The 24,530-nt window shown below is 50.7% G+C and overlaps 1 protein-coding gene across 1 annotated transcript in view; it reads left to right on the top strand.

Annotated features, from left to right (window-relative positions):
• The window catches only part of PLXNA2 (plexin A2), a 263,224-nt gene that overhangs the window by 136,248 nt on the left and 102,446 nt on the right, over window positions 1–24,530 (top strand). The window contains exon 5 of the mRNA XM_090026679.1: window positions 22,062–22,162. Coding sequence (XP_089882805.1) covers window positions 22,062–22,162 — 101 coding nt within the window. The remainder of the gene's footprint in view (window positions 1–22,061; window positions 22,163–24,530) is intronic.

The following is a 24,530-nucleotide window of genomic DNA, read 5'->3' on the forward strand; positions in this document are numbered from 1 at the left end:
CTCTTGCAATAAATACCTGGGCAGCTAATGACCACCTGTGCTCTGCCTCACCTCAGTTCCACTTCCAGCCGTGCAGCATACCCAAATGCTGGCTTTGGACCGTTTGTGAAACCACGGGCACTGCTCCCTGCCTTACCCTGGTGCTCACTGCCAGTCTCCCAGCACCTGACGGAGTTGGAGCCAGAGACAGCACACCTGTACGCTGCTCTTGTGTGATGCCGCAGCGGACAAGGGGAGAGGGCCTATGACCCCTGCAGAAGAATCAAAGCCTTTTTCTTACTCCGACCCTGTTTTCCATGGATGGATTTCAAACTACACAAACAAAGCAAAATCCTCTATTGCCAGCAAAGTGGGTACTAGCAAGCTCTATGGCTAAAACCCAAGGGAGCAATAAGCAAGGTGGTAACCAAAAGGTGGGTGGACACACAGCCAAGAAAGAGCCACTCTGAGAAAGACAGAGGGCCTAGTGAACTCCAGCCTAGTGTTAATCAAGAGAAGAGCCCAGCTCATAGATACAATGAGAGATAAGTCCAGCGAATTGATGGCACCCTGTCAAAGGACTGGAGGGGGAGAGACCGAAGGTTAGTGAGTCCGTATAAGCAGTTGTCCTCACCAGGCAGGGATTAACCCCCTTCCCCCAGCCTCGCAGCTGTCAGTCTGCTTCTCCCTTAAAGATGCTCTGCTTTTGCTCTGAACAACAGTGTGTTGTATTTGCATGTGCAATCAAAGCGGCGCATTGGGCTGGGATTTCCGAGCAAAGGTTCAGAAGCCGAGATGGCCCCAGAATCCCCAAAGCCACGTAAAGCAGGAAAACAAAATGTAGTTTAGCCTGCAAGCTTCCCAGAGGGGTAAAGGCAATGGGCAGTGCTGGGGCCACAGGTCCTCCTGCCAGCCCTTCAGTGCTGAGAGGCAGTGCTGGAGCCTAGTTATGCCAAGCAGGGTTTGGCATCAGAGCTGCTGGGTGCCCTCCCTGGCTCCGTCACCGATTAATTGTGCGACCTTAACCAAGTCACTTACCATCTCTCTGCCACCATTTCCCCCTGAGTAAAACAAAAATAGCATTTATCTACCTCCTGGGAGCCTTTAGGCAGACTCGGTGGGACCTTAGTCTGATCCCCGCTGTCCAGGCTACAAACAAGCAATTTAATTCTAAAAGTCTGTACAAAATTTCAATAAAACTAAATTTTATACAAAATTTCAATCAAACTAAAGCACGGAAAATACCCACGAGTCTATTTATGGGGCAGGAAATGGCTTCAGGCTCCTTGGACATACCGTGGTGCAGGAGCGAAAAGTGTCGTCACTGTTAAATCGTTTATTGTTGCTTTATTAGCGACAAGCTTACTTGTAACTGCCGGCTAAGTATGCAGCCGCCCGTCTCCCATGCTCCATATGTCCTTGCAGCTCACAAAGGACGGAGCAGTTTGATCTGAATCTTAGAAAGCTCTTTGTTTCTGGCTTTAATTCCAGCCCGTCTCTGTAATGAAATAACTAATTAATGGTGTGTGCTGCACAGCTAGCGTTGTGTATGGAGGGGCTGGGCACACGGCTGGTTTCTCGGAGTCAGAATAACCTTGGAGACAGTACAGCAGCCAGTGCTTTCCAGCACTTTTTGCCAAGAGAGTGACTGGGGTTATGCCACAGCCAATCTGTAAGTGTTTTTTTGCCGGACATTTTTTGCCCCGGCCTGCTCCTGGGATGACGTGGGCATTACAGCAGAGCTCTGCTGCCCCGAGCCCCGCCACCTCTGCCTCGTCCCATAGATTTTGCTGATGAACATCTTCACGGACATTTCCACGTGTATCATATTTTCTCTTGCTCTGAGAATATCCTCGATAAAAGTTTATGTGCCACAGGTTCCAGCGTTTCCCAGCCCGTCTATCTCTGATATATATGTCTCCCGTTTCCTCCATACTCTCAGAGCACCTCCCAGTTATTACCTTCCCACACCTCTCCGAGGTGAGGGGGTGTTTTTGTCCCCATTTATCAGCTAGGGAACTTAGATGTAGTGAGACAGAGACTTGCCCAAGGCCTTGATCTCCAGAGCCTGAAGCTAGTTCCCTTCCCTGTGAACCATCCTGTCTTTCATGCCTCATCTCCGGGCAGTCCCCTCTGCCTTTCTGCTGCCTCAGACCGGGTGGACAGGCATCTAGGAAGCAGGTAGCCCTCATGTCTCTCCCTGCCTTGCAGCCTGCAGCCACCTCCCAGGTGAGGTGTGCAGCTGCTTTTTTTCACTTACAGCAAGGAAATGAAGGGAACAAACAATGGTGAAAGCACTTCTCTGAAGTGTAAAGAAGCTGGAAGCATGGGGCATGGTATAATCCTACAAAATTAGGGTCGAAAGAGACCTCAGGAGATCATCTAGTCGAACACCCAGTCTAGATCCAGTCTAGACTGAACTACAGTGAAGCAAAGCCTGGGGAAGGGGTTTAAGTTGTAAGACAGCACAAAGTAGAAGTGGAAAAAACAATTTCTTCCAATTCCATCATTCTTCTCCTGCAACCTGGCCTTTACTGCCATATTTTTTTAACTCCAGGGCAAATAATGTGGATGAGTTGTCCCAGGGTGAAAATGTAGCAAGGACAAAGCACGTTTGTTTTAGCATCTTACACAGTGTTTTTAACCTTCGGCTAACACGTGCAGGGCTTACCCTCATACTTTTTTTTTGCTGAAAGCAACTTAGCCTTTGCTCCAAACATGCTGTGTTTGTCCTGACATGTAAAGCAGTGTTATGGTGGATCTCAGGGCAAAGGAGCGGTAAGTGACTCTGCCTGTGCATGTGTGTGTGTGTGTGTGCATGTGCACGTGCATCTACACTAACAAAGTCCTTCTCCATGGCTATACGCGGAGCTTCGGGTTCCTGCGTTAGCTCAGGAAGCCAGTCAGGTGCATGCACCGAACGCTTCAACGGTGCCCATTTGCTGGACCAGGTCCTTTGGTCTTGGACCCTTGCTTCTCAGAACGATGTCCCGGCGAGACTTCTCCCAAGGTGTTTTCAAAGGAGCTTCGTCGTACTGTAATGCTCGTCTCCATCATGCTGTTGTGATCAAACATCCAGTAACCTGGCTTGCCATGGGCTACCACTGCCTGGGGTTTTCTGCAGTGGAGGAAAAGGATAATGGTCAGCCTGCAACGACACTAGTAACACAGGGCCATGAGCTGCAAAGCTGCCTAGGAGATTTAAAGAAATGCAAAAATCTAGAACTCTTGGTTAAGAGATGATACCTTTTATTAGACCAACTGAGAAATTGCAAAAAAAACCCCATCTTTTCAATTTTTCAGTTGGTCTAATAACAGGCATCATCTCTGAACCAAGAGTTCAAGATTTTTGCATTTCTTTTTGCCTCAGACCAACACAGCTACCAAATACATCCCTGAAACAGGAGATTTAAATGTACACTTGCAGTTGTAGCAAAAGGTGCTGTTGCATCTTGATTCACTCGACAAGTTTGCCTGTGTCAGTCTGGATTTTTGTACCACTTCCTCTCCTGAAAATACCCCAAACCAGTTTACAACTTCAGTGTAGGAGCCCTGAGTCGTGTTCCTTGGAAATGCAGGATAGAGGAACAGCACTCAGCAGCATCTCCCAACCAGCTGGAACAAGAAGTAAAGCAGAATCCAACCTACTTCAGTTCACTACATTTGATCGCTGAGCAATTAACATCCAATCTCATAGGAACTGTAACGGCCACAAAAAAGCATCGACCGCATGGCTGGTGTTATGCAGACTGGATGATTATAAGGGGGTCCCTTCTGGCTTCAAAGCCTATGAGGTGGTCAGGGCTTAACTGTGCAGACCACCTGGACATGGCACTTCGAGGACCATGGAGCCCCTTAGCCCCTATCCTGCTGTATTGCTGGCATAACGACTCAAAGAGGCGAGAGCTGCCTCCCCCATCACCCTGCGCGCTGCCGGCAGCTTCCTTCCCACAGTGTTTGAGCCAGTCATCTTGTGAGATCAGAGGATTTGCCATGCCAAGACGCCGTGGTTGCGAGCAGGGAGGGAGGTGAACAGAAACCTTGGGAGCTACAGAGGGGGGAAGCTGTCCTTTCTCAGTGGTATCTTCATCCGGGCATTGCAGAGAGGGCATAGCCATGGCAGTCACAAGCGAGGTGCACGGGGCGGTGTGGGGGCTGGGTTATTTAAATGACTCTGGTGTGTGCCAAGCAAACAAACGGAAGAAGCCAGTCAAACCTTTTCAGTGCCATTGATACCAAGGGATGCGCCAGGCCGGGAGACAAAGCTCACATTGTTGCCCAGCACAGATTGCTGGTCTGTTCTGGAGAGGCAGATGCAGGGTTCCCCACCCTGCTCTCCCACGGCCACCGCGGCACGTGAGATCCCTTTCAAGGTGGGTGGCAGGGCACTTCCTCCTTCGGCATCTGAACGAGGGGTCTAAACAGCATGTGGCATCTTTGTGTCGGTGCTTGCAGGAAGCCAAGCAGTCTGGGCCTTTGCTGGATCTGCGGTAGGGGTCAGGGGGCAAAGGTGGGTGATCTTGTAGCTTAAGGCACTGAAGAGCTGAGATGCCTTTCCGAGCCGGACATTTACGCCCAGCATGGCCCTGGGCAGGTCATTTAATTTTTGTTTCTCATCTGTCATATGGGGGTGAGGAGGGTTTGCCTGTCCTGAGCTGCCAGCTTTTTGAGTTTATGCATCTGCGTGCACGGCCGGTCAGAACGGGGCCGACACATCGCAGCCCTGCGCACGCACGCCCCTCGGGTCTGCACCTCGCCCGTCAAGTGTTTCACCCGGTACCGAGTCCCCGATAACGACGCCGGCTTCTCCGCAGTGCCTGCAGCAGCAAGGCAGAGCACGGGTTAATATTTGGGGAGCAGGGTGGGAAGGGAAAGAAAGGCAATCTGCGGAGAATTGCTGAAGATACTAAGGGAACGTGCGGAGAGCTGCCGGGGGCCCTCGCGCCGCGGCAGGCTGCGTGCTCCGGCTGCCTCGTGTGCATATGCTGCTCATTTTTCATACTCAGCTCAGCTGCCGCCTGCGTCTCTTTCCTACCCCTGTTCCTGCCAGTTTTATGAGAGAAGAATAAAGAGGGGAAACAGATAACTGTGGAGGTTCATTTGCCAATTGTCAGACTGCCGGTGCATCAGAAATAGAGTCATCTGTCTGCTCCTCCACACCATCTTAGCCGCGCAGGCCTCCTTTCATTAGCGGTATTATTTATTTATGGCCTTCCCAAGCTAGTCTCTTTTGGAAGAAGGGCCTCTGCCAGCGCGGCCTTGTCTCCCAGAGCCGGCTCAGCCGTGATTAGCGTGCTCAGCGTGTGAGCTGGAGGCGAGGGAGCCGGTATCCTCAGCTCTACCTTAGGAAAATTCCTTCCTCCAACCCAGCAGGCCGCGATCGATCGGATCAGAGATGGCAGAGCTCGGAGGGCAGGCTGGGCCCGCTCGGCAGGTCGCCCCTTCTCCTCTTGCCTGGTAATTAGAGGCTCTCCAAGTGAGGGAGGGGAGGTCACGCATGGGGGCAGGACTATTAACCCCGACCCTTGCCGACTGTCCTGCAGAGAAGCTCGCTTACAGCAGCTGCTCTCGTTCAGGCTTTCGACGGGAGGGCAATTGAGGAAAGAAGAGCACCGTGCCCATCCCTTCATCCCTTGGACTCATGTTGGTCTGCCTCCAGAGTCGGTCCTCCTGCTATTCACAGGGGAAACCCAGATGCTGTGAGCCATAAAAGCCTCTAGTTGGGATGGAGCGGGTATTTTTAAGGTTGCTTTGACCATTCGTATTTCATATACTTGTCTTTCCCCCACCCAGGAGGCATTTGGGCCCTGGCTCCCTTCACTGGGCGCATCTACACGAGACGCTTGCTGCACAGCAGCCTACACCCGTACTAATACGCTACTGCGCCGTGTTATTAGGCTACGGCACAAGAAGCGTCGCTAAAAAACCATGCGCTGGCTCTACTGCGCTACTGCACATTGAATCAGGACTTGGCTAACCAAATACTGACGTTAATGCACAGTAACTATGGCACATGAATGAACATGTAGACGTGCCCACTGTCTCCTAACCGGTACCTATTCCTGCTCATCGCTGTGCCTCTCCTAGGAGCCTGGTCTGCATCAGCTCTTTGCACTTCTCAGGTTGGGTAATTTTGAAGGACCCAGTGGTTTGGCTTGGATGCCTCTGCAAGCCGGGAGTGCTTGGCAGCTGCTAGCGGTAGGCACTGCTGTGACGTGTCAGGGTACAGGAAGTTACCAGCCTGGGACAGGATACGTGAAGGTTGCTAGTTCTTGACCTACAACTCCAGTCTTCTGCCTCTGCGCCTCTCCGAGGCTTTGCTGTAGCCCCAGAATTGCTCTCTGGCCCTGGCTGTCCTAAATGTTCATTTGGCTGCCCTATGTGGCAGCACCATACGGTGACGAAAGGCGAGTAAGAATCGTCTGACCTGAACGGCTATCGGCTAGTTGACAACTAAACTCCTTGCCCAATCTTTCATGGCTACGGCAGCTGCTTCTGCTTTTATTTAGGCTAATGGCAGGCTTGTGGTTACTGCTGCTCTCGGTTCTCAGGGGCACTTCCAAGCCACAAGAGTCATATTTGCTTTGTGGTGTGCTGGGGAAGAGGAAAAGAGAGTTTAAAATGCTGACTTGGTGGTGTCAAGAACTACAGTCGAACCCTGCGGGGCAAGCCGAGTGGGGAGGTTGGACAGGCCAAAACCTCTGTGTTGTGACTGGTGGGCCCATCAGATGTGCCAAAACCCTTAATTGCATGTTTAAAATAAACCCCAGGCAAATAAGGCCTCTCCTGCCTTCCCTGTAGAAAGTTGCCCCTGGTTGCAAGGGCTTCTCTCCTCTCGCCTTGCGATCGGCTAGTCGGGGGTCTCCGTAGTATTTGGGAAAGGAATGTGATAGGTCTATTGTGTTAAACCAGCTGGCTGCCCGCATGGACCTTGCTCTTGGTATAAATCTGCCGTGGGAAGTGATTTAACCTTCATTTATTCATTAATTTTTTTTTATTTCATTATGTAAGATTTATACAGGTACAGTATGGGAAAGGTCACCCGTCCGCTGAGCTGCAGGAGTAAGTCTGCACACACGTCTTCTCTTTGTACTTGGCTGCTTCAGCCATTGTTTCAGGATGGGAAAGTAGAAGAAGAGCTGTGTTGCTTTTCTGGAAAGTTAATTTGTATTAGCCTAGTGTCTACGTTCCCCCCTCCCCTCACTCAGTGAATCCCCAGAGGGCGGCTGTGATTCAGATGAAATAACCAGAAATTCCTTTCAACCAGTGCTGTGCATTTTCCCAAGGGGGTTCATCCTGGCTGGGAGGAAAATGAGCAGGTTTACTTAAATTTAGTTAAATTTAGTGGCAAATGGCTGGGAGCAAAGATCTGGGAGTTCAGGGTAGAGCTCTCTTTCCCACATCTGCCACGCATTCATTTTGCACCTCCAAGGCATTCAGTCTCCCCTGGTTACCTGGAGGGGTGGTGGGATCCCCATCCTTGGAGGCTTTCAAGACCCAGCTAGACAAAGCTTTGGCTGGGATGATATACTTGGGGATGATCCTGCTTGGAGCAGGGGGTTGGACTAGATGTGACCTCCTGAGGTCCCTTCCCACCCTCATTTTATATGATTTCTATGTTAGCTTTCCGGGTGCCTGAAGTGGCACGTAAAAGATGCTGATGCTAACTCTGTCTACCAGCAAACGGGCCTGAGGACGGGAGGCCCCTAACCACGTGTGGAAGTCACTTGGACTAACTGAAGCCAACGAAGATCCCCAAAGCCGAGGCAGCAGACCTGGAAACCATCCTTTGCAGCTTTTCCGACAGCAAGGCACATGAATAATCCTGCCTTCTCAGGCTCTGGTGTGGTCCAGCAAACAGATGGCTGGCAGACATCCCACAGGGGCTCGTGGCCGTGACGCAGTGCAGGGTTCATCCTCTGCTTGGCAGGAGCTGCTGTTGATACTGCCATTACCCATGCCACCCTCATCATTAATCCTTTAGTGCCGACAGATGCCCAGGAGAGACCGGCCCGGCTTCCTGCTCGTGACTGTTGGCTTCTCACAGGGTTAATCCCACTCGCCCCACGCAGAATAGGCGACTGGAAGAATCGGAGCAGTTTTAACGATGGGCACGCAGAGACAGAAGGGGAGCGGGTGCTGGACGTGTCAGACTTGAAGGGAGCTGGCAGTGATAGCTGGGCAGTCTCGCAGGAATGGGGAGGCTCGAGCAGGGGGATTGATAACAAAGTGCTCTGCCAGCGTGCCTTTGGACATATATATAATATAGATATCTATATATAATAGAAAATGAGATAGATCTGTGTGTGTGTGTGTGTGTGTGTGTGTGTGAATGTGATTTCACATGACATGCTTGCATAAATGCACAGGCACACCCTGAATTCTGGTTGTTTGGGGGGCTGTCTCTGGAGTCCTGATGGTTGCTTTAGTATCTGAATGATCTGTTCCCTCCTGGGAAGCAGCATCCAAGTCAAGAAAAGCAGCTTTAAGCAGGAGGGGGTGGTAGGAGGGCATCTGTTTTAACATTAAATATTGCCTGGTTATTTATTGATGTTGAGTAATTGAAGTCATTTTATGTAGTTTTGAAATGCAGTACCCAGGGATCTAATCTATCTGTCTGATATTTATGGGTAATATTTGTATCCCCCGTTCATTCATTACTGTTTTCATTAAGACTCTAATCCCATTTAGGAGTCTGTTTGTCATTTTAAACTCCTCTGTTTAATCTTAGCCTGCCCTAATCCTTTTTAACAACTTCTCTGGACTCAGGAGTGGTAGGTGACCTGGGGAAAGGGGCCCCTGCTGCTTACCGTATGGTTTTTAAGAGCAGCGATACCCACAGCAGCACAGTCAGGTAGGGGAAATGGGTGGATGAAGTCAACAGGCACCGCAGGTGCTCAGACTGTGCCCCCTCCCAGCGAGCTGGCCACTCGGATCTCGCTCTTTCAGTGTGGATTTGGGTGCCTAATTTCCAGTCAGAGGGTCCCGTTCTCATGGATGCTGAGACCTCTCCATGAGATTGTATTTATATCCCCTCTATGCTGCCAGAGCAGCTGAAGGGGGCTTGACACTGGGGGGAATCACTCCCTTGGGTTCAAAGTTGTCTCCATTCATTATGCAGTCCTCTGGCTATTTCCAGGTGGGCGCTCTCTCTCTCTCAGGTGCTTACCTGTCCCCTCTGCCTTCATGCCTGGATACCTGCACCTCTCTAGCATGCTTATCCTTACAACACCCCGGTGAGGTGTGGGGGTGCTGTTATCCCAACCTACAGATCCGGGGCTGAGAAACGGGGAGAGTGACTCGCCCCGCCCCACGTGCACACACAAACCAGAGGCTCCCTGGGAGGCACACTTTTATCTCGTGAAGCTGTTCCTTGCATTCATGGGGAGAAAAAGGAGCTACCTCCCCAAGACACAAAGACCATGCTCTAACGCACACGGCTGGAAGGGGAGCGATGGACTCAGCTCACAACAGCTCAGTGGTCTGAATGGGCAAGGACCCAAATTCCAGGTTCTCCTTCTCATCCTGATTTGGAGCAGAGGTGAAAGCCTCTCTTACACCTGGGGTAATCCACGCGGAGAACTCAAACACCAGGGCAGCTGTGGTGGTACAAACAGTGCAGTTGGCATACGTGCTGGTGTAAGCTGCATGGGTGCAATATAGGAGCAAACTACCCAGTCAGGCTGAAGAACAGGTCCCTCCATCAGCAGGGCAGCCGGAGGAAGATTGCCCTGTTGCGGCTCATGCTACCCACAGCCTATGGACAAACTAATGCGGCCTAGGAAGTCTGCAGCAAACTGGGAGCGTCGGAGGAAAGAACGAAGAGAAACCTAGCCTTTCCCTGCCAAAAGCCACAACAAAGAACCATCACATGGAAGAATTAAAGGAGCCGCTACAAGGCAGGCTGAGACTGTCCCTTGTAGGAAACAACAGAGTCAGAGACGTCTTTGCCTCGAGGTGACCCGTGCGGTCTGACCAAAGAGGCCGCGCTCCAGACAGAAGCGAACACCTGGGCTGGAGCTCTGATTCCCAGTCCCAGCGGAGGGAAGAGGCTGGGATCTTCCCCACCGCGGGGACGCTCCTTCCCCCTGCCCCTCCCTTTCACAGCCTTTGACAGCGACTTTTCCTGGGGCATCGTTTGACTGCCTCGGCCTGTGATGCGGTCGGGAAGGTCTGGTGAGGTCCCTGCACCGTAGCACTGATGCTTCCTCCCAGAGGGCCCGGAGAGGCTAATGGATTACCTGTAGCATACGGCGGAGTCGGGTGAAATTCAGGTGGATCCCCTGGGTGGCAAGGAGTCCAGGTTTAATTAGAGTTCCAGGGAATCAAACCATTGTGCTCTTAATGATTCTCCGGCAATGTTCTGATTAAAACAGTAATTTTAATAAGCGTGGCTCAATTGTAAGTGCTCACTGAACACCTAATTACATCGGTTATAACTCCGATATTATTCAGAATTCTATTTTTGCCACTTCCACACAAAAATAGAAGGGAGAAAAATGTGTGCTTGGTAATTATTCTCCTTAATTAATTTTCTAAGCTCCTGTTACAACTTTTAAATGACTGTGGGGTGTAAGTTCCGAGTTACATGGCAGCAAGGCAAAGCCGCGAATGCAAAGGCCACGAAATGGTCCGAGATCCAGATTTACGCTGTTGGGCTGATCCCCACCTCAGCCAAGAAATTTTGGAAAGCTGCTCCCCTTTTATCCTTATTAATTAGTTCCCCGGAGGCTTGAGGACTAATCAGTGTCACGCGAAGGAAGTGCGTTATTGGCAGGGTTGCCGTCTCTGGGTGTGTGGTCTTGCTGAGCCGTTCTCCAGTTGTCGCAAGGGTGTGCCAGTGGAAGAAGACAACCATTTGGGGAAAAAAAGCACCAGTGCATTTTGAGGGGTGCAGTCAAGTTCAGTTCCCTGCCGTTTCAGGGAGGAGATCAGAGAGAAAGGACTTCCCACCCAAGCTCACATCTATCTGTCTCAACCAACCCCTTCCAACGGCGCGGATGTATGCTAGTATCAAGCGGCATAGCCCCGCTGAACGATTCCAACCTATTCTGCTTAACGCCACCTGAGAAGCTGGCCTTTCTGATTATACGTTGGATGGCACAGCAGTGAGCCCAGCACCGGGCTTAATTTGGGGTGTGAAAATGTGTGAGCGTTCACACAGGGCCCTTCAAACACAAGACCTCTGGCAGAGCCGAGGCACTGTAATGGGGTTTGGAGCAGCCTCGGTGGGAGGACTGTGTCTGCAGACAATAAATGTCAGCATTGCATGTGTTTTCTGGTCTGAGTTGACATTATTATACAGGAGAGGGTTTGTCTTGCTGCATTTGCTGATTCCCCCAGTAGATGAACATCTGTTTTCCTACCATCCTGTGTGCACATGCAGGAATAGCTGCCTGGCTCTGGGCATCCCAGCAACACTTGGGAGGTGCAGGTATCGTGCACACCTGGGCTGCTCCGCAGCTGCAGTCTGCAGAGATGCGCAGATGCCTCCAGGCCTCTTTCTAGCAGACCCTCAAGTGCATGCTCCAGCGCTTGCTCTGGGCTCCCCTTTGGGTGTGCGAGTGACTGCAAGGGATCCAGGCCATGACACCTTCGCAGGGATGGGGCTTATAGAGAAAGCACTGGCAGATCCATGGCAGGAGGGAAGTTTTCTCCCTGCTGTCAGATACTCACCCTGTCCAGACAGGCAGCAGTGCAAAAACCAAGCAAAACTGGCAGATCCGGGTTGCTTGCACTGCAGACACCCCCTGGGTTACTTTGACAGTGGCTCTGGTACACATAACATGTTCATTTGTACGCATGGAGGGGCCATACTGCAGTGCCAGGCTTAATGAGAGAGACCTAATGAAGCCAAATCTGCAAGGCAGGAGGCGGGACACCACTCTGAGGACCTGCCAGGCAGATCCACTATGGCGGAGCATTTTAACTGCCTGTCTGCAGCCTCCCTTCAACCACGGGTGGCTGGAAGTGCGCACCAGCACCATGCGGGTGATGTCTTTTCATGTACCACATCCTGCCTCCTGAAGCGGGGGAGCCTCCCCCTCGCTTGCTGGGTTAGAGGTGGAACCAGTGGGTCGAATGGGTGGAGCGCACCGCGAGTGATGGCAAGCTGCTCTTGCTGCATTCGAGACCGCATGTCTCCTCCTCCGGGTTTACATGGTCACACGCTCTCCCTGGGAGCGGGAATATGATCTCCACCCTGGACGCCTCATGCAGACTAGATGATTAACTTGAATTGTGGTAAACCACAGGAAGCCACTTGTCTGCCCTCAGTGTCTGCCGTGGCAAGGCGTCTGCTCCCAGCCCCAGTCCTGCCATGGTCCAACGAGGGCATATCGAGTCAGGCGTAATAAGCTGGAGAAAGGCATGCCTTAGAAGCTGGACTGCTCTGTGCTGCTTCCTTGGCCAAGACAGGCCACGCTCCTCTGTTTTTGCCTCCCTTTGGGAGGGATGCAGTGAGGGCTAGTGTGATGGGGCACGAGGAGTGGCTCTGCAGTGCCACTTCTGGCAAACTTCTGGCAGATTTTGGCCACCAAGCAAGCTTCACGTTGCACTGGGCCGTGCAAAAGCAAGCAAGCAGTGGGGCTGCTGGTGTGGGAGCCCTCCAGGAAGGATTTGGTGTGCTGTGGAGAGCAGGATCCTCCTTATGAGCTCATCCCCCTTTGGAGAGCTCACTTTACATCGTATCCCTTTTGTAATGGATGGATTAAAAATAGCCACGTCGTTCCTGAAGACCTTGGCACATGTGCCCAGGTGCCAGGACCGAGCACAGCTTGTTCTTTGCAGTGACTTGGCATGGTCTCCCTGGTTTTTCTTTCCCCAGCTCCATACCAGTGGATTGAGACTCTTTGCCTGAAGAACTGGAGCAATCGGTTCTTTAACTGGATAGGTGTGTTGTGGTGGGGGTTTCTCCTGAGCTCTCTGTGTAAAAAGTCCTTTTGCCTCTGGATCGTCCCCCAGTCTCAGCTCCATCCATAATGCTTTCTTCTGAGAATCCAAAAGGTTCATTTGGTGATGTTTCTCGTGCTGAGATCTCCCTGGTTCCTCGAGCTCCCTGCAGGACATACCTTCCCAGGACAGTGAAAGATGCTCCAGACCCCAGCCTGCTCTCACTCACTAACACCAAAGGAGAGACTCAGAGCAGGACCGGAGCAGCTGCTGGGAGGTGCGGATACAGCAGGGCACGTCGGTCAGGCCCAAGGTACTTTGATAAACCCTAAAAGAGAGCCCAGGAGTGACATAACAGTGCAAGACTGGGATACCCCATGTGTGAGTAGTTGTGACCGTCACTGATCCTTTGCTTTTCTCTGCATTGAGATGCACGCACACACAAACGCCTTTTTTTCAAATCAGCAAGCGCTCCCTGGCAGGAGTATGCTGGCCTTCACAGCATTGGAAATGAGGGAAGGGAGCAGGCCCTTTAAATCATATTTAAAGCATCTCCCAGCCTAACAACGGACTTGAGCGCATTGTCCAGTCTCATGTTAACCCCTGGTCTAATGGGCTGCCATCTCCAGGAAACCTCTCCTCTGATCCAACCTAGGGACGTCTTTCTTGCTTTCCTCCAAGTCCTTGCCTTACCTGCTGCATTGCAGAATAGCTGCTCCTCCCTCCACGGTGCCTAGGTACGATGAGTGCCCCAGTGCCAATGGTCAGTTTTGCATATGCTTGGGTTCTTCATTAAAACCGAGCCTAAACCCTGTTCCTTCAGTCCCTGGCCAGATGTTTTGCAGAGCTTGGGGCTGACTGGACCCCTAGTTTTCCTTCTGGCCCATCTCTAGCAGTGTCATGTCCTTCCCAGCCTCAATCTTCTGCTCAGGCTGACCATGGAAAGACTCAGTATTTGAGTCCAGTGTTTGCCTCCCTGCTCGGACAGGGAGGCAGCAGGAAAACCAGCTGGAAAGAAAGTTAGTCGGACTTTTTACACACCTGAGCAAAACGTGGTTTGTTCGTTCTTTCTGCCAGCTTTGCATGCTGGCATCCTGAAAAATTAACAGCTGGAACGGATGAGCTCTTCCCCCTTTTTTTTTTTTTTATTATTTCTTTTATGATTCCTTCTGGAGCACATGGCCATGTTTTTGTGAATGAAGAAGAGGGGAAAAAAAAACCTCATTGTAAAGTTCATCAACTTTCAGCTCCTGCTCACTGAGTGATAGATAGCTTTAATTACAGTGAATTACTCCGCATCTCCACAGCACTCCCCAAAGTCATTAAAAATAGATTTTCTGTTTGAACTCCACTACCCCCGATGGGTCTCCAGGCAGCACACCATACTGCCGGGCCGCCCCGTGGGCTGGCTCCTAGTCGCAGAGGTCAGGTGCTCGTGTCCGTAGCAGCCGTAAAATGTGGAAACTTTTGCCTTTATTTATTTGTTTATGCATTTATTTGGAACCAGACGGTTGCCCGCGTTCTCACGTTCCTGGTTTATGGCTGCGGTACGTGCACATGTGAAATTTAAGGGGCTTTGGAAAGACTCTCATTGATTTTTACCAAATACAAATAACAGTACAGGTCACCCAGTCAAGGAAAGCAGCAATGAGACTTTATCATTTAATTACTGGGAAGTAGGTTCATAATTAGGGAAGTGAAAAACTCGGCAGCAGACGTGCCGTGTCAACCGCAGGCACGAAGGAGAGGAGTTGTTTTCCCCGTCGCCCTCCCTCTCTTCTTTCCGGGGCTTGTTGCGGATGGGTTCGGGGCTCTTTGTCGCCGTGTGAAGCAAGCAGCTCTGGACGTGGTTAGTTCTGCCGTGTCTGGTTACAGACAGAAACGCGTTTCACTCCTTGCTCGTGCCACTGGTGGCCATAAAATCTGCAGGCGCTGTTCTGTTGATGCCCGCGCCCCTGCCCCTCTCCTCTAGCCGTGGAGAAGAGCAGCTTGCGCGCGCTCCCTCTTTCCCCCCAAAAGCCGGTCGGTCACCCGTCCCTGTCGAAGAACGCCTGCCTTGCAAGCGGGGGCAGGTAGACGCAGGTGTGCAATAAGCACAAGTCCATCATCTCGCCCTTTTTTTCCCCTCTTCCTGTCTCTCCTTTGCTTCTGCTTTTCTTTCTTGCACTTCTTTCATCTCGTTTCCTTTCTTCCTTTCTCTGCCCCGCTCCTTTTCTGCGTGCTTTTTGTTTTCTTTTTAATCATTGCTTCTGCATCTTGCTCCTTCCTCTTACTTTTTTTTTGTGATCGCTGCTGGTGGCAGAAAGGGGGGGGAGATAAACTCACTTCAAGACGTTGCTTCATGGCTCTGCTAGCTGGAGAAACGAGACGGGGCTCAGAAATCCAACCTTCATCTCCTGCGAGGCTCTGCGGTGGCCTGCCGGGCCAGCCGTTGCTTGTGGCTGAGCTTGCAGGGGTTTGCCAGGTGTTGCTGTCCTTTCACCGCAGCATTTTGTATCTAACATTTGTTTTCTGAATTTTTTTATTTTTTTTTGCTCCCTGATCTTGTCCTCCCTTTGTTTCCTAAAGCAGCCCTGATCCATGTTGTTTCTCCCTTGGCCTGCAGACAGCCGCATGTCTGAAACACGATGTTCCTTAATTTCCCTTCTCCCCCAATGCGTCATTTCACACGCACAAACGCGTTGGTCTCATAAGGATAATTAGGCTGGCAGAGAACAGTTTGAAAACAATTAAAACACAAATGAGTTGTTCTACCCGGCCTCCAGAAGGAGCAGGAGAATTGGAGTTTTTCTTCCCTCGGTGTCTCGAAGGAGAACCTAAGCTTTCAGAGCCGTGTCAGGATATATGATAGTGCCCGCCAGGAATGGGAGCGGTGGGGGTGTTTCGGGGCTTTTCCGGCAGAACGTAGATGTTGTGTTTCCCATGCGCAAGAATTGTTAGGATATTTGGGTAGTTTGCTGCAGGAATGGTGGATCCTGTATTAGTCTGGTGAGAACTGAGCAAATATCGCTAACATGTTCCTCTGGTGTTCACCCAGATGTTCAAATGACTTTACATCAGCTGTGTTCACACTCCTTTTGTTTTCTTCTTGTGAATATTTCTTTGGATGTTATAGCAATTGAAGTTTCCTGGCCTGAGCCTTTGCAGAGAGCAAATTTTGAAGCCTAGTTCCCTAATACTTCAGGAAAATGAAAGGTAGATTCACTCCAGATTGTGTAGTCACTCCTCCACTCAGGGAACTGGTGCAAAAGCAGTGCACTTATTTGAGAAGTCATAAAAATATAGGATTGTGAGGGGCCTCAAGACATCCTCTGTATCTATCCAGCACTGAGACAGATATTCAAAGTATGCTTAGCTAATGAGCATAAGCTAAATAGTTTGCAGAAAACAGCTTACTAATTCCAGGGATGCCTGGGAACAATTCTTTGGTCCGTCTTTGGCAGGCAGGCAGGCTCGTTTGATTAAATGGTCTCGTTTGGCCTAAACACCTCAAGATCTGTGAATCCATGAACTGTGCAAAATAGACACATAAATTTAAAAGAATTATCAAATAATTTTGAGTAACAAACATGTTTGCTGAAGTTCTTGTTTCCTCGCGGGTGTTTTACGAGCAGAAAGAGAGTCCAAATTCACCATATAAATTACTTGTAAGTATTGTTATTGGTGTTTGTTATTTATAGAGCACCCTAAGAGCACGCAGCACTTCACAAACATGAAAAGGAGATTAAACTGCATGTAAATGTATTGTAGATTCATAGAAGTGGGTTCTATAAATCTTTACATTGCAGCTTATGGAAGGGACCAATGCGGAGAATATATCTGAATGAGATTAGGATCCCATCCAATTCCCACTGATGTCAATTTGAGCCTTTCCACGGGCATTAATGCACCTTGGAGCAGGTTTGTAGTCTGCAACGCGTTGGGTAGAGCCCCAGTAACCTGTTTTTCCTGAACCCCAGTGCTCTCATGCACTGACCAGTTGCCCATGACTTCTGCCAATACTGATGAGTAACAAATCATTCCCACCTGCTAATTTCATATGAACAGTATAGATTGATTCCTGAACTCCCAGGTGGGACTAGCATTATCACTGGATGCCCATTGATTTCATATGGGGAATCGTAGAGAGAGCCTCGCTGCTTTGGGGAGCCAGCGTGGGAGAGAGCAGAAAGGGGGGTAGCTGTATTCTCTGTGTTGCAGAGAGGAGTTCGGATGTAAATGCCTCTCCAAGAGGGAAGCATACCCCTCCTTCAAGAGCTCAGTAGCCTTGTCTGACGTTAACCCACACAAACCCACAGGAACAATTACTTTGTAGTGGCTGGGCCCAGCAGGGTGCCAGGCCTAGCAGCCCCCCTGCAGGGTTGTGAGGCCTAATCTAATGCCTGTAAAGGGGTTTGAGGTCCTAAGATGAAAGGCAAAAAATGCAAAGTATTTTATCGTTTCAAACCCACGTTGTTGTAATGCCTGATTCGCCTTTTGCAGGCACTTCCCGGAGCAGACTCGGATGCATGCAAAGCGAATCCAAACACGCCCTCCCCGACCCCTTGCACCTTAATTAAACACGGAGCTGCCCGGCCATCCACCTTCTCAGGCACTCGCAGACCCCCCAGCACAGGGCGCAGGAGTCTCGTCCCGGGGCCAGCTCTGCTCTTCCTCGCACTGCTCTGCTCCCATCACCGCCCAGTGCCCGATGGGCTCTTTGCTTGCATTCACTTTAGCTCCTGCGTCGCCACTGGGAAACTGGGATGGTTGCGGGGACGGGTATCCTACCCAGGAGCCATGGCTGGGAGTGGGAAGAAGGCTTTCACCTTTGGGACAGAAGTACTTAGCTTTCTGCGCCGTCCTGTTGGGTTTAGAAGTTCCTTTTCCCTCCCTCACCCACTTATAGTTTCATAGTTGGTCGGGTCGGGAGGGACCTGAGCAGATCATCAAGTCCGACCCCCCGCCATGGCAGGACAGAGTACCTGAGACACTGAAAAGAAACACAGCTTAGTTTAAACCCCTCAGCTGACAGCCAGCATGCGTTCATTTATCAGGAATTTTCACCAGGCTTTCCATATGCCACAAGGATATTCTATCCAGTGGCAAATTTTACCTTTAAAATTTGTGTATTTTAAGTCATTTATGGTGCTGGCGGTCTTAACCAGACCTAGATAGGCAACATATGTACAGGCTCTTCCTACAATGAGTTGAACTTGGCCATGGCTGAGTTGGGACTACTGTGTAGCTGTCAGCTGTGCTTGGGGGTGCTTGTTCTGTTGTTAGAGCAGTAGGACTCAGAGGCACCACCAAACCTTGGCCCTGTTGTGCCAAGTTGGCACTGTAAATACATGTATGGTGCTAAAATGCTAAATGAGTGCCATTCGCATACAGCTTGGTGACTGCACACCTAGTATGGACCTTCTACCCCTGCTTAACTCACCCCTGAGTGTGACCCAGAGGCCTCCAAGATCATCACGCTGGCTTATACCAGGCTTCTTGGACTGAAAATACCCTCTAGTCTTTTTGGCCCTGCTCAGATGCACACACACACGCAAATACACACATGCAAACACAACACAACACACAATTTTTTTTAAAGCTGTTAAGTAGGGCCCAGGAAACAAGAAGAATAGCAGCCCTATTGGTTTCATGTTCAGAGAGGAACTGGGTTCTCACTATATCAACAGCACTTGGCATGAAAGTGGCCTTTGTTGAGAGAGACACAGCTTCCTTTCAGGCCCTCACTCCCCAGCTGCTGAGAGCTGGGCGCTGTTTTGACAGACAGAGCGAGTGTAATGCAGACAGTTGTTTTAATTTGCAGCCAGTTGCAGACATCACTCACAAGGGGCCAGCAACCCAAGGAAAGGAGCGGCGCACTTGGCTCTAGTTTTCTCTGCACAGGGGCTCTGTTTGCACGGCGGGGCGGGGGGGCGCCCACTGGCCGTGGTGCCGGACACGCCAGAGCACGGCAGGCAGCGCACTGGCATGGGAGAGGTGAACAGGCCCAGGAATCAGAAACCTTCTCCGCAGCCCTACTTGGGCAGGCAGGGCTTTTTTGTTATTACTATTCTTTCCTCTCCTCTCCTTTCTTTTTCTTTTTTGAACTTAAAAGCTGCTTTTTCTGTTCACTTTCATCTTTACCTTCGGGGCTCCTTCTCCCTGGAATTCCTTATTGCAGCTCTGGATACGCAACCAAGTAGTTTGGGGTTTTGGGGGGTTTTTTTTAGTTTAGTTTTTTTAGTTGTTTGTTGTTTTGTTTGTTTCTTACATGAATTTTTCCCTTTGGGTAATGGAAAGCCCTGGCATTTACACACAATAAAAATCCTCACTTGGGGGACCTGGTGTCCACATCCACATGGACTCCCAGGCCTGATGCACCACTGTCTGACTGGTTCTGTACTGATGCAGCTCCATTAAAACCATCAGCAATTACCTCGGGGTCACACTGGAATATAAGAGTGAATCAGGCACATGGGACTTGGTTCTGTGGTGCTCTGCATCTTGTTTCCTCTTTTACATCTTTACAAATGAACACAGAATGCCTCCAGTTTAGGATTTTCCATTAGATTGCACTGGTGAAAAACACCTTGGCTCAGTGACTGCAATAAAGTGCACACAAGGCAAAGATCAAGCCATCGCATATAGCACCCAAAAGCCATTGCTCTGTCTAGAAGTAACAACCGTACCTTCAGAGTCTCACCTCCGGGGACAGGGAAGAGATTGGCATAGGATGTCATCTGCAGCAAGGGAGTAGGTGATATAGTACAGTACACCGTGGCCTCTGGTCTTATCCTGGAAAAGAAGGACTGGCAGTGTTTCAGTAAGATAGGATCTCTGCTTGGGAGGAGTGACCATCACTAGGTTATAATTCAGCTTCCCGACTCAGACAAAAGCTCACGGATTATGTGTTGTGGATTTGCTTTGGATGACTGCCCTGCTCAAGTACATCTCGCAAGTCCCAGCTCAAAAGCAACAAGTTCAAAAGCAGTTTTTGGGTGCCGGTCACTTACATCCCATCTTGGACCATCTGAAATGTGAGAAGTGGTTTTGGGAACTGCTGCTTGGACTAGGACCCTGCCTCTTGGCTGCTAAAGAGAGCCTGTGGTGATGCACTAGCAGAGACATAGCACCAGTGCAATCCAGACCAGCTCTGAAGGGCTTATCCCAGACTGCTGTATAGTCTGTCTGCACGGGCTAAGTCCTGACCACCACCCTCGCTAGGCCTTTGAGGCATGCAGTCCTGGCTTTATGTCATATTTGCTGTAAATGATCTGTCTGCATCACTGATGCGGAGATATGCCCTGATAGGTAATAGCAATTGTTAAATTATACAGTAATAAAAATATGTGCACATCACCTTTCATCTCAAGGGATTTTAAAGTGCGTTCTAATGAGTATATGCCCTTTGAATCAATGGGCTAGCCGTGCTTGATGGGAACACAGGAATTATTGTACAGGATTAGAGCAGTGCTTCATCTAAAACTAGAGTCTTCCTCCAATTGAGGACAGCTCCAGATGCTTCAGGGGAAGGTATAAAGTACCTAAGAGTGGGCAGATAACCTGACCTCAGTGAGTGTCTCCTTCTGACCCTATTAGTATGGGGGCTGGATTATGTCCAGGAGCAGACATGAACTGGTTGTTTCGGATCACATATTGTTCTCCATGTGATGCCCATTTCTCATGCTTATTCCTGCTACAGTCTTGGCCTCACTGATATCTTGTGGCATTGAGTCCTCAGCTGAAATATAAGGCCTTCTGGGGATGGTACACGATAAGTGTGCAAAAAAGAGCACCAATATCATGTGGTGGGTTTAGGACAGGAAGTGCAGAAAAACACCAACTCCGACTGAAGTTTCAGGGAAGGGATTTGAAAAGTGAAAGTGAACTAACCTGACTGGAGTCTGACAGTGACACTGAGATTAAAGCCTTCACCTTGTAACCATATTACAGGAGCCTTTAATGATGACAAATCACTTGGGATCTCGTTGCATCTCATTGCATCTGCAAGCAGTGACTACCCAGTGGTCAGATGCCTCCTGATTTTTTGTAACCTGTTCCCCAGTTTCCTGTCTCTGCTGCACCAGTAACTCCAGGTTTACCCACCCTAGCAAGCCATGCAGCCCCACTGTCTGGTTTAAGAAATTTTCGGTCCCTTATCTGACAAAGTCTGTCAGTGATAGTAGAAAACAGAATTGCAACTTCTGTTATTTTAGCATGTCCTGCTCAGTATTGCAAAGTCTGTACTGAAAGGGTCCCCAAGGTCTGCTCCTCCCCTAGGAAACTCATGGAAACAAGTTCTGCTCATGTGAACCCACCCAAGTGACATTTATTCTGTTTTGCAGACCCCCATGAGGCATATGAGCAGTTTCCTCCCGCGTGGTGCATGGGATTACCACGGTAGATCTGGCCAGTGGGTCTTTAGTCCAGCACAAGCTCACCTCTCCCATTCCCCTCACCAGCGTTGCTAAGGGAGGCGAAGACCACTGTGATATAGTTGTGATATTTTCAGTGCAATGCAATAATTCCTGATGCAGCAGCTACCTACCCATGCCTGGAAGCTGGAGAGCCGATCAACTTTATCTCAGCCATGTGTCGTTGCAGACAGTAGCGATAGGCCGAGAATTATCCCATCGTGTTCAAACATTGTGCTGCAGTAGCCGGGGGGCACAAGGAGGGCAAATGTGAAATGTTTGTGTGGACTCGGAGCAGGCTAGGACTGAGCCCAGAGAGCATGGACTCCCCCTTCCCGCAGACACTGCCCTGCCTTCGCTTTGCGGCAGAGCTCTTTCCCTCCACCCTCAAAGACACTTTTCCCCAACCTGTGTGAAATGCAGTTACCATTAATCTGGGAGAAGTGGATTGTACTCTCTTTCTGGGACCTTTTTGGTGAGAAAGAAAGCTCAGAGGCAATTTCTGAAGCGGGGTAAAGCCCAGGACCGGGTTCTGTACTCAGCTCTTGCTGTGTGCCTTCAGCCAAATCATGTAACATCTCGGTGCCTCAGTTTCTAAAATATAGTTTTTTTCTTTCGATTTCCAACCCTGCAGGGATTTGTGAGTCTTAGCAAACTGAAGTTTGTGAATGGCTTTGCAATACTCAAATAAAAGTTGTTGCAGAGGCGCCAGGGGCTGCTTTTTCCTTTGCCTATTTACTGCCTGTTTGTAAGAGGAGTGAGACTGGATTGAAGGTGGGTGTTTTGCTTTCTTTCCAGGTGTCCAGAGTCCCGGTTGAGTCGTGTGAGCAGTACACAACCTGCGGGGAATGTCTGAGCTCGGGAGACCCTCACTGCGGCTGGTGCACTCTTCACCACACGTAAGTCCCTCGGTAGCTGGTGGCCTTGCACGGCCACTGGTTATCACAGGAGCATCCCTGAAAGCCTCCCAAATGCCCCTGCCTCCACTTTGAAAGAAAACAATACCACCCTGGCTCTTGCTTTCCTGGGGAGGCATTCCCTATCCTGCAGGGCCAATGCCATAGGCAACCACTGCCTTAAAAAGGACAAGAAAAGAAAAGGTGCCACTGCAGGTGGGCAAGGTGGAATAAATCCAACCCAAAGCCCATGTCAGGGGCTTGAAACCACATGAACTGAATCGCTTCGGCACGGACCCCGCGAGGTCCAGCTCTTTACCAGAGTCCCTGCCCATTTTTGACCGCGCCGGTGTTTCGCAACAGGTCCCTAGCAGAGAACTGGGTGCGTTCTTTGCCGCTGGGCGAGACGGTTTAAATACTGCTCTGCAATTCCTGGAAACGGCATGCCCCGCTCCTGTGTCGCTGGCTGAAATCCAGCAAAGCAAGGAAACCGAGAGCTCGCCGGGGGCTCTGCGCTGGGCTGAGCCCTAACTCACGTCCACGGACACAAAGGAGTAAAGTTGTGGGGCTTTTTTCCGGGGAGCTTCAGGAAACAGCCTGAATTCAGGAGGTGCCTGTGCTCGGCCTCTCTCCTTATGCCACAATAACGATCGCTTCCTAAAGCGGAAAGGGAACCCGGCACTCGGAGTCGGTGGGGGGAGAGATCTAGAGGGCACCGATGGAAAGGAATCGAAAGCCCTTCGGCCCCGTGCCAGCCGGCAAAGCGCTGCCATTAAATGCATGGAAATCAGGGCGGAGGCAGAGGCGCAGAGTTCAGGGGCCCACACAATCGCTGTTGGCCACATGCCGAAGCAGCAGGTGTTAGGAGGGCCAGAAGGAAGAGAGGAATAAAGGCTCGGATGCAAAATCTGGACTGGATCGGGGACTGGTGTGGTTTCGGACCTAACTTCCCCATCACAGCTTGTGGGCAGTTTGCTGAATTTCCAGCCGTCCTGGCCGCAGCCAGGGGAGCTTTATGGAAAGAAGCGGTCCCGGGGCCGGCTCGTCTGCTGTCCCACGCCTGTGCCGTATGAGTGAGAGATGCCGTTGTTCGGCACTGGGGGCACGGGGTGGCCCTCGCCCCTCCCGCCCCATTCCCTTTGTCCTCCTTGCTTTTACCTTGAAGGCTGGCCCGCCCAGCCCTCGGTGAAACTGTCCATCGTCTCCAGCAGCCTAGGACCTGCAAACCTGTGTGGCCAGCCCAGCCTTGGTGCAGCGGTTTGCCCTGGCTCCTGGTCCCAGTTGTCCGTAAGGCTGGTGGCATTAAGGACTCAGAGAGCGTATCGGCAGAACAAATACAAACTGCCCCCATGGCTAAGGAAGATCTGTTATACAGGGATCTCAAAATCCAGGTGAAAAAGCCCTGATGTGACTGGTCAGCAAAAGCTGCAGGGTGCGATCACCTCAGACCGGGCGATTTACCGCCGAGCTTGGCTGGAACAAGCGGCCGAGCCAGGGCCTGCACGTGGGTTTGCACGCACAGTCACAAGAAACCTTGGCGCTCCTGTGGTACCTTCCCGCCAAGGCCCACTGAGCACCGTAATAACCCTAATGAATTAAGTTTCACAGCTCATGGGGGAGGCAGGGAAGAATTAACATCCGCCTTTTGCAGAGAGAAAAGCTTAGCATCCAGGGACAAAGAGACGTCCTTTCTCCCACCCTTTGTCTGCCGTGTCACTGAACGTGTGTCTCTGTCCTGCTACATGCACGCGCAGCGCCTTGCGCAGTGGGGCTCTAATAATTGTGACGACGTTTTTCCCTGGGTCACGCACCAGGTCAGTGATGAGGGAGGAGCAGAAGTGAGGACTCCTGGTTCCCAGGCCTCCTCTCTCACCCAGTCAAGCACGGAGACTGGTGGCTTATAGCAAGGGAGCTCACGCTAGGCAATGCCGCACACATACAGGCAAGATAAAGGGCTGAGCACAGCTGGGAGCCCAGGAGAGCCAGACCCTGCATTGAGCTAAGGATGTGAAGTTGGCCCTCGGCCTGCGGTACGCAGGAGACCGTGCCATGTTTTCCCTGCCTGGTACCTCTCCATCCTCCCTGGGAACCGCTCGGCCTTCCCACCGCCTGCTCGGTGCAAAGATCTTTTTTTTTTTTTTTTTTTTAGCCCTTGTCTTAAGCTGTAAATAATGGAGTTTATCTTGCTGCTCATGAAGCCACTGTCATCGTTGCGCGGAGGCCCCCAACGCCAGAGCGTTTGTATTTCATTTGTCATCTCTCGCCTCTAATTTTTACATTTCGCTCCTGCCAGATGGACCAGCTGCTGCTGTGTTCAGCGGAGAGGTCACGGGTCAAGATGTGCCGTTCACGCTGCATTCATGGAGGATTG

The sequence above is a fragment of the Crocodylus siamensis genome, chromosome 13 (assembly GCF_052110815.1).
Source record: "Crocodylus siamensis isolate JL-2025a chromosome 13, ASM5211081v1, whole genome shotgun sequence".
Classification (NCBI taxonomy): domain Eukaryota; kingdom Metazoa; phylum Chordata; order Crocodylia; family Crocodylidae; genus Crocodylus; species Crocodylus siamensis.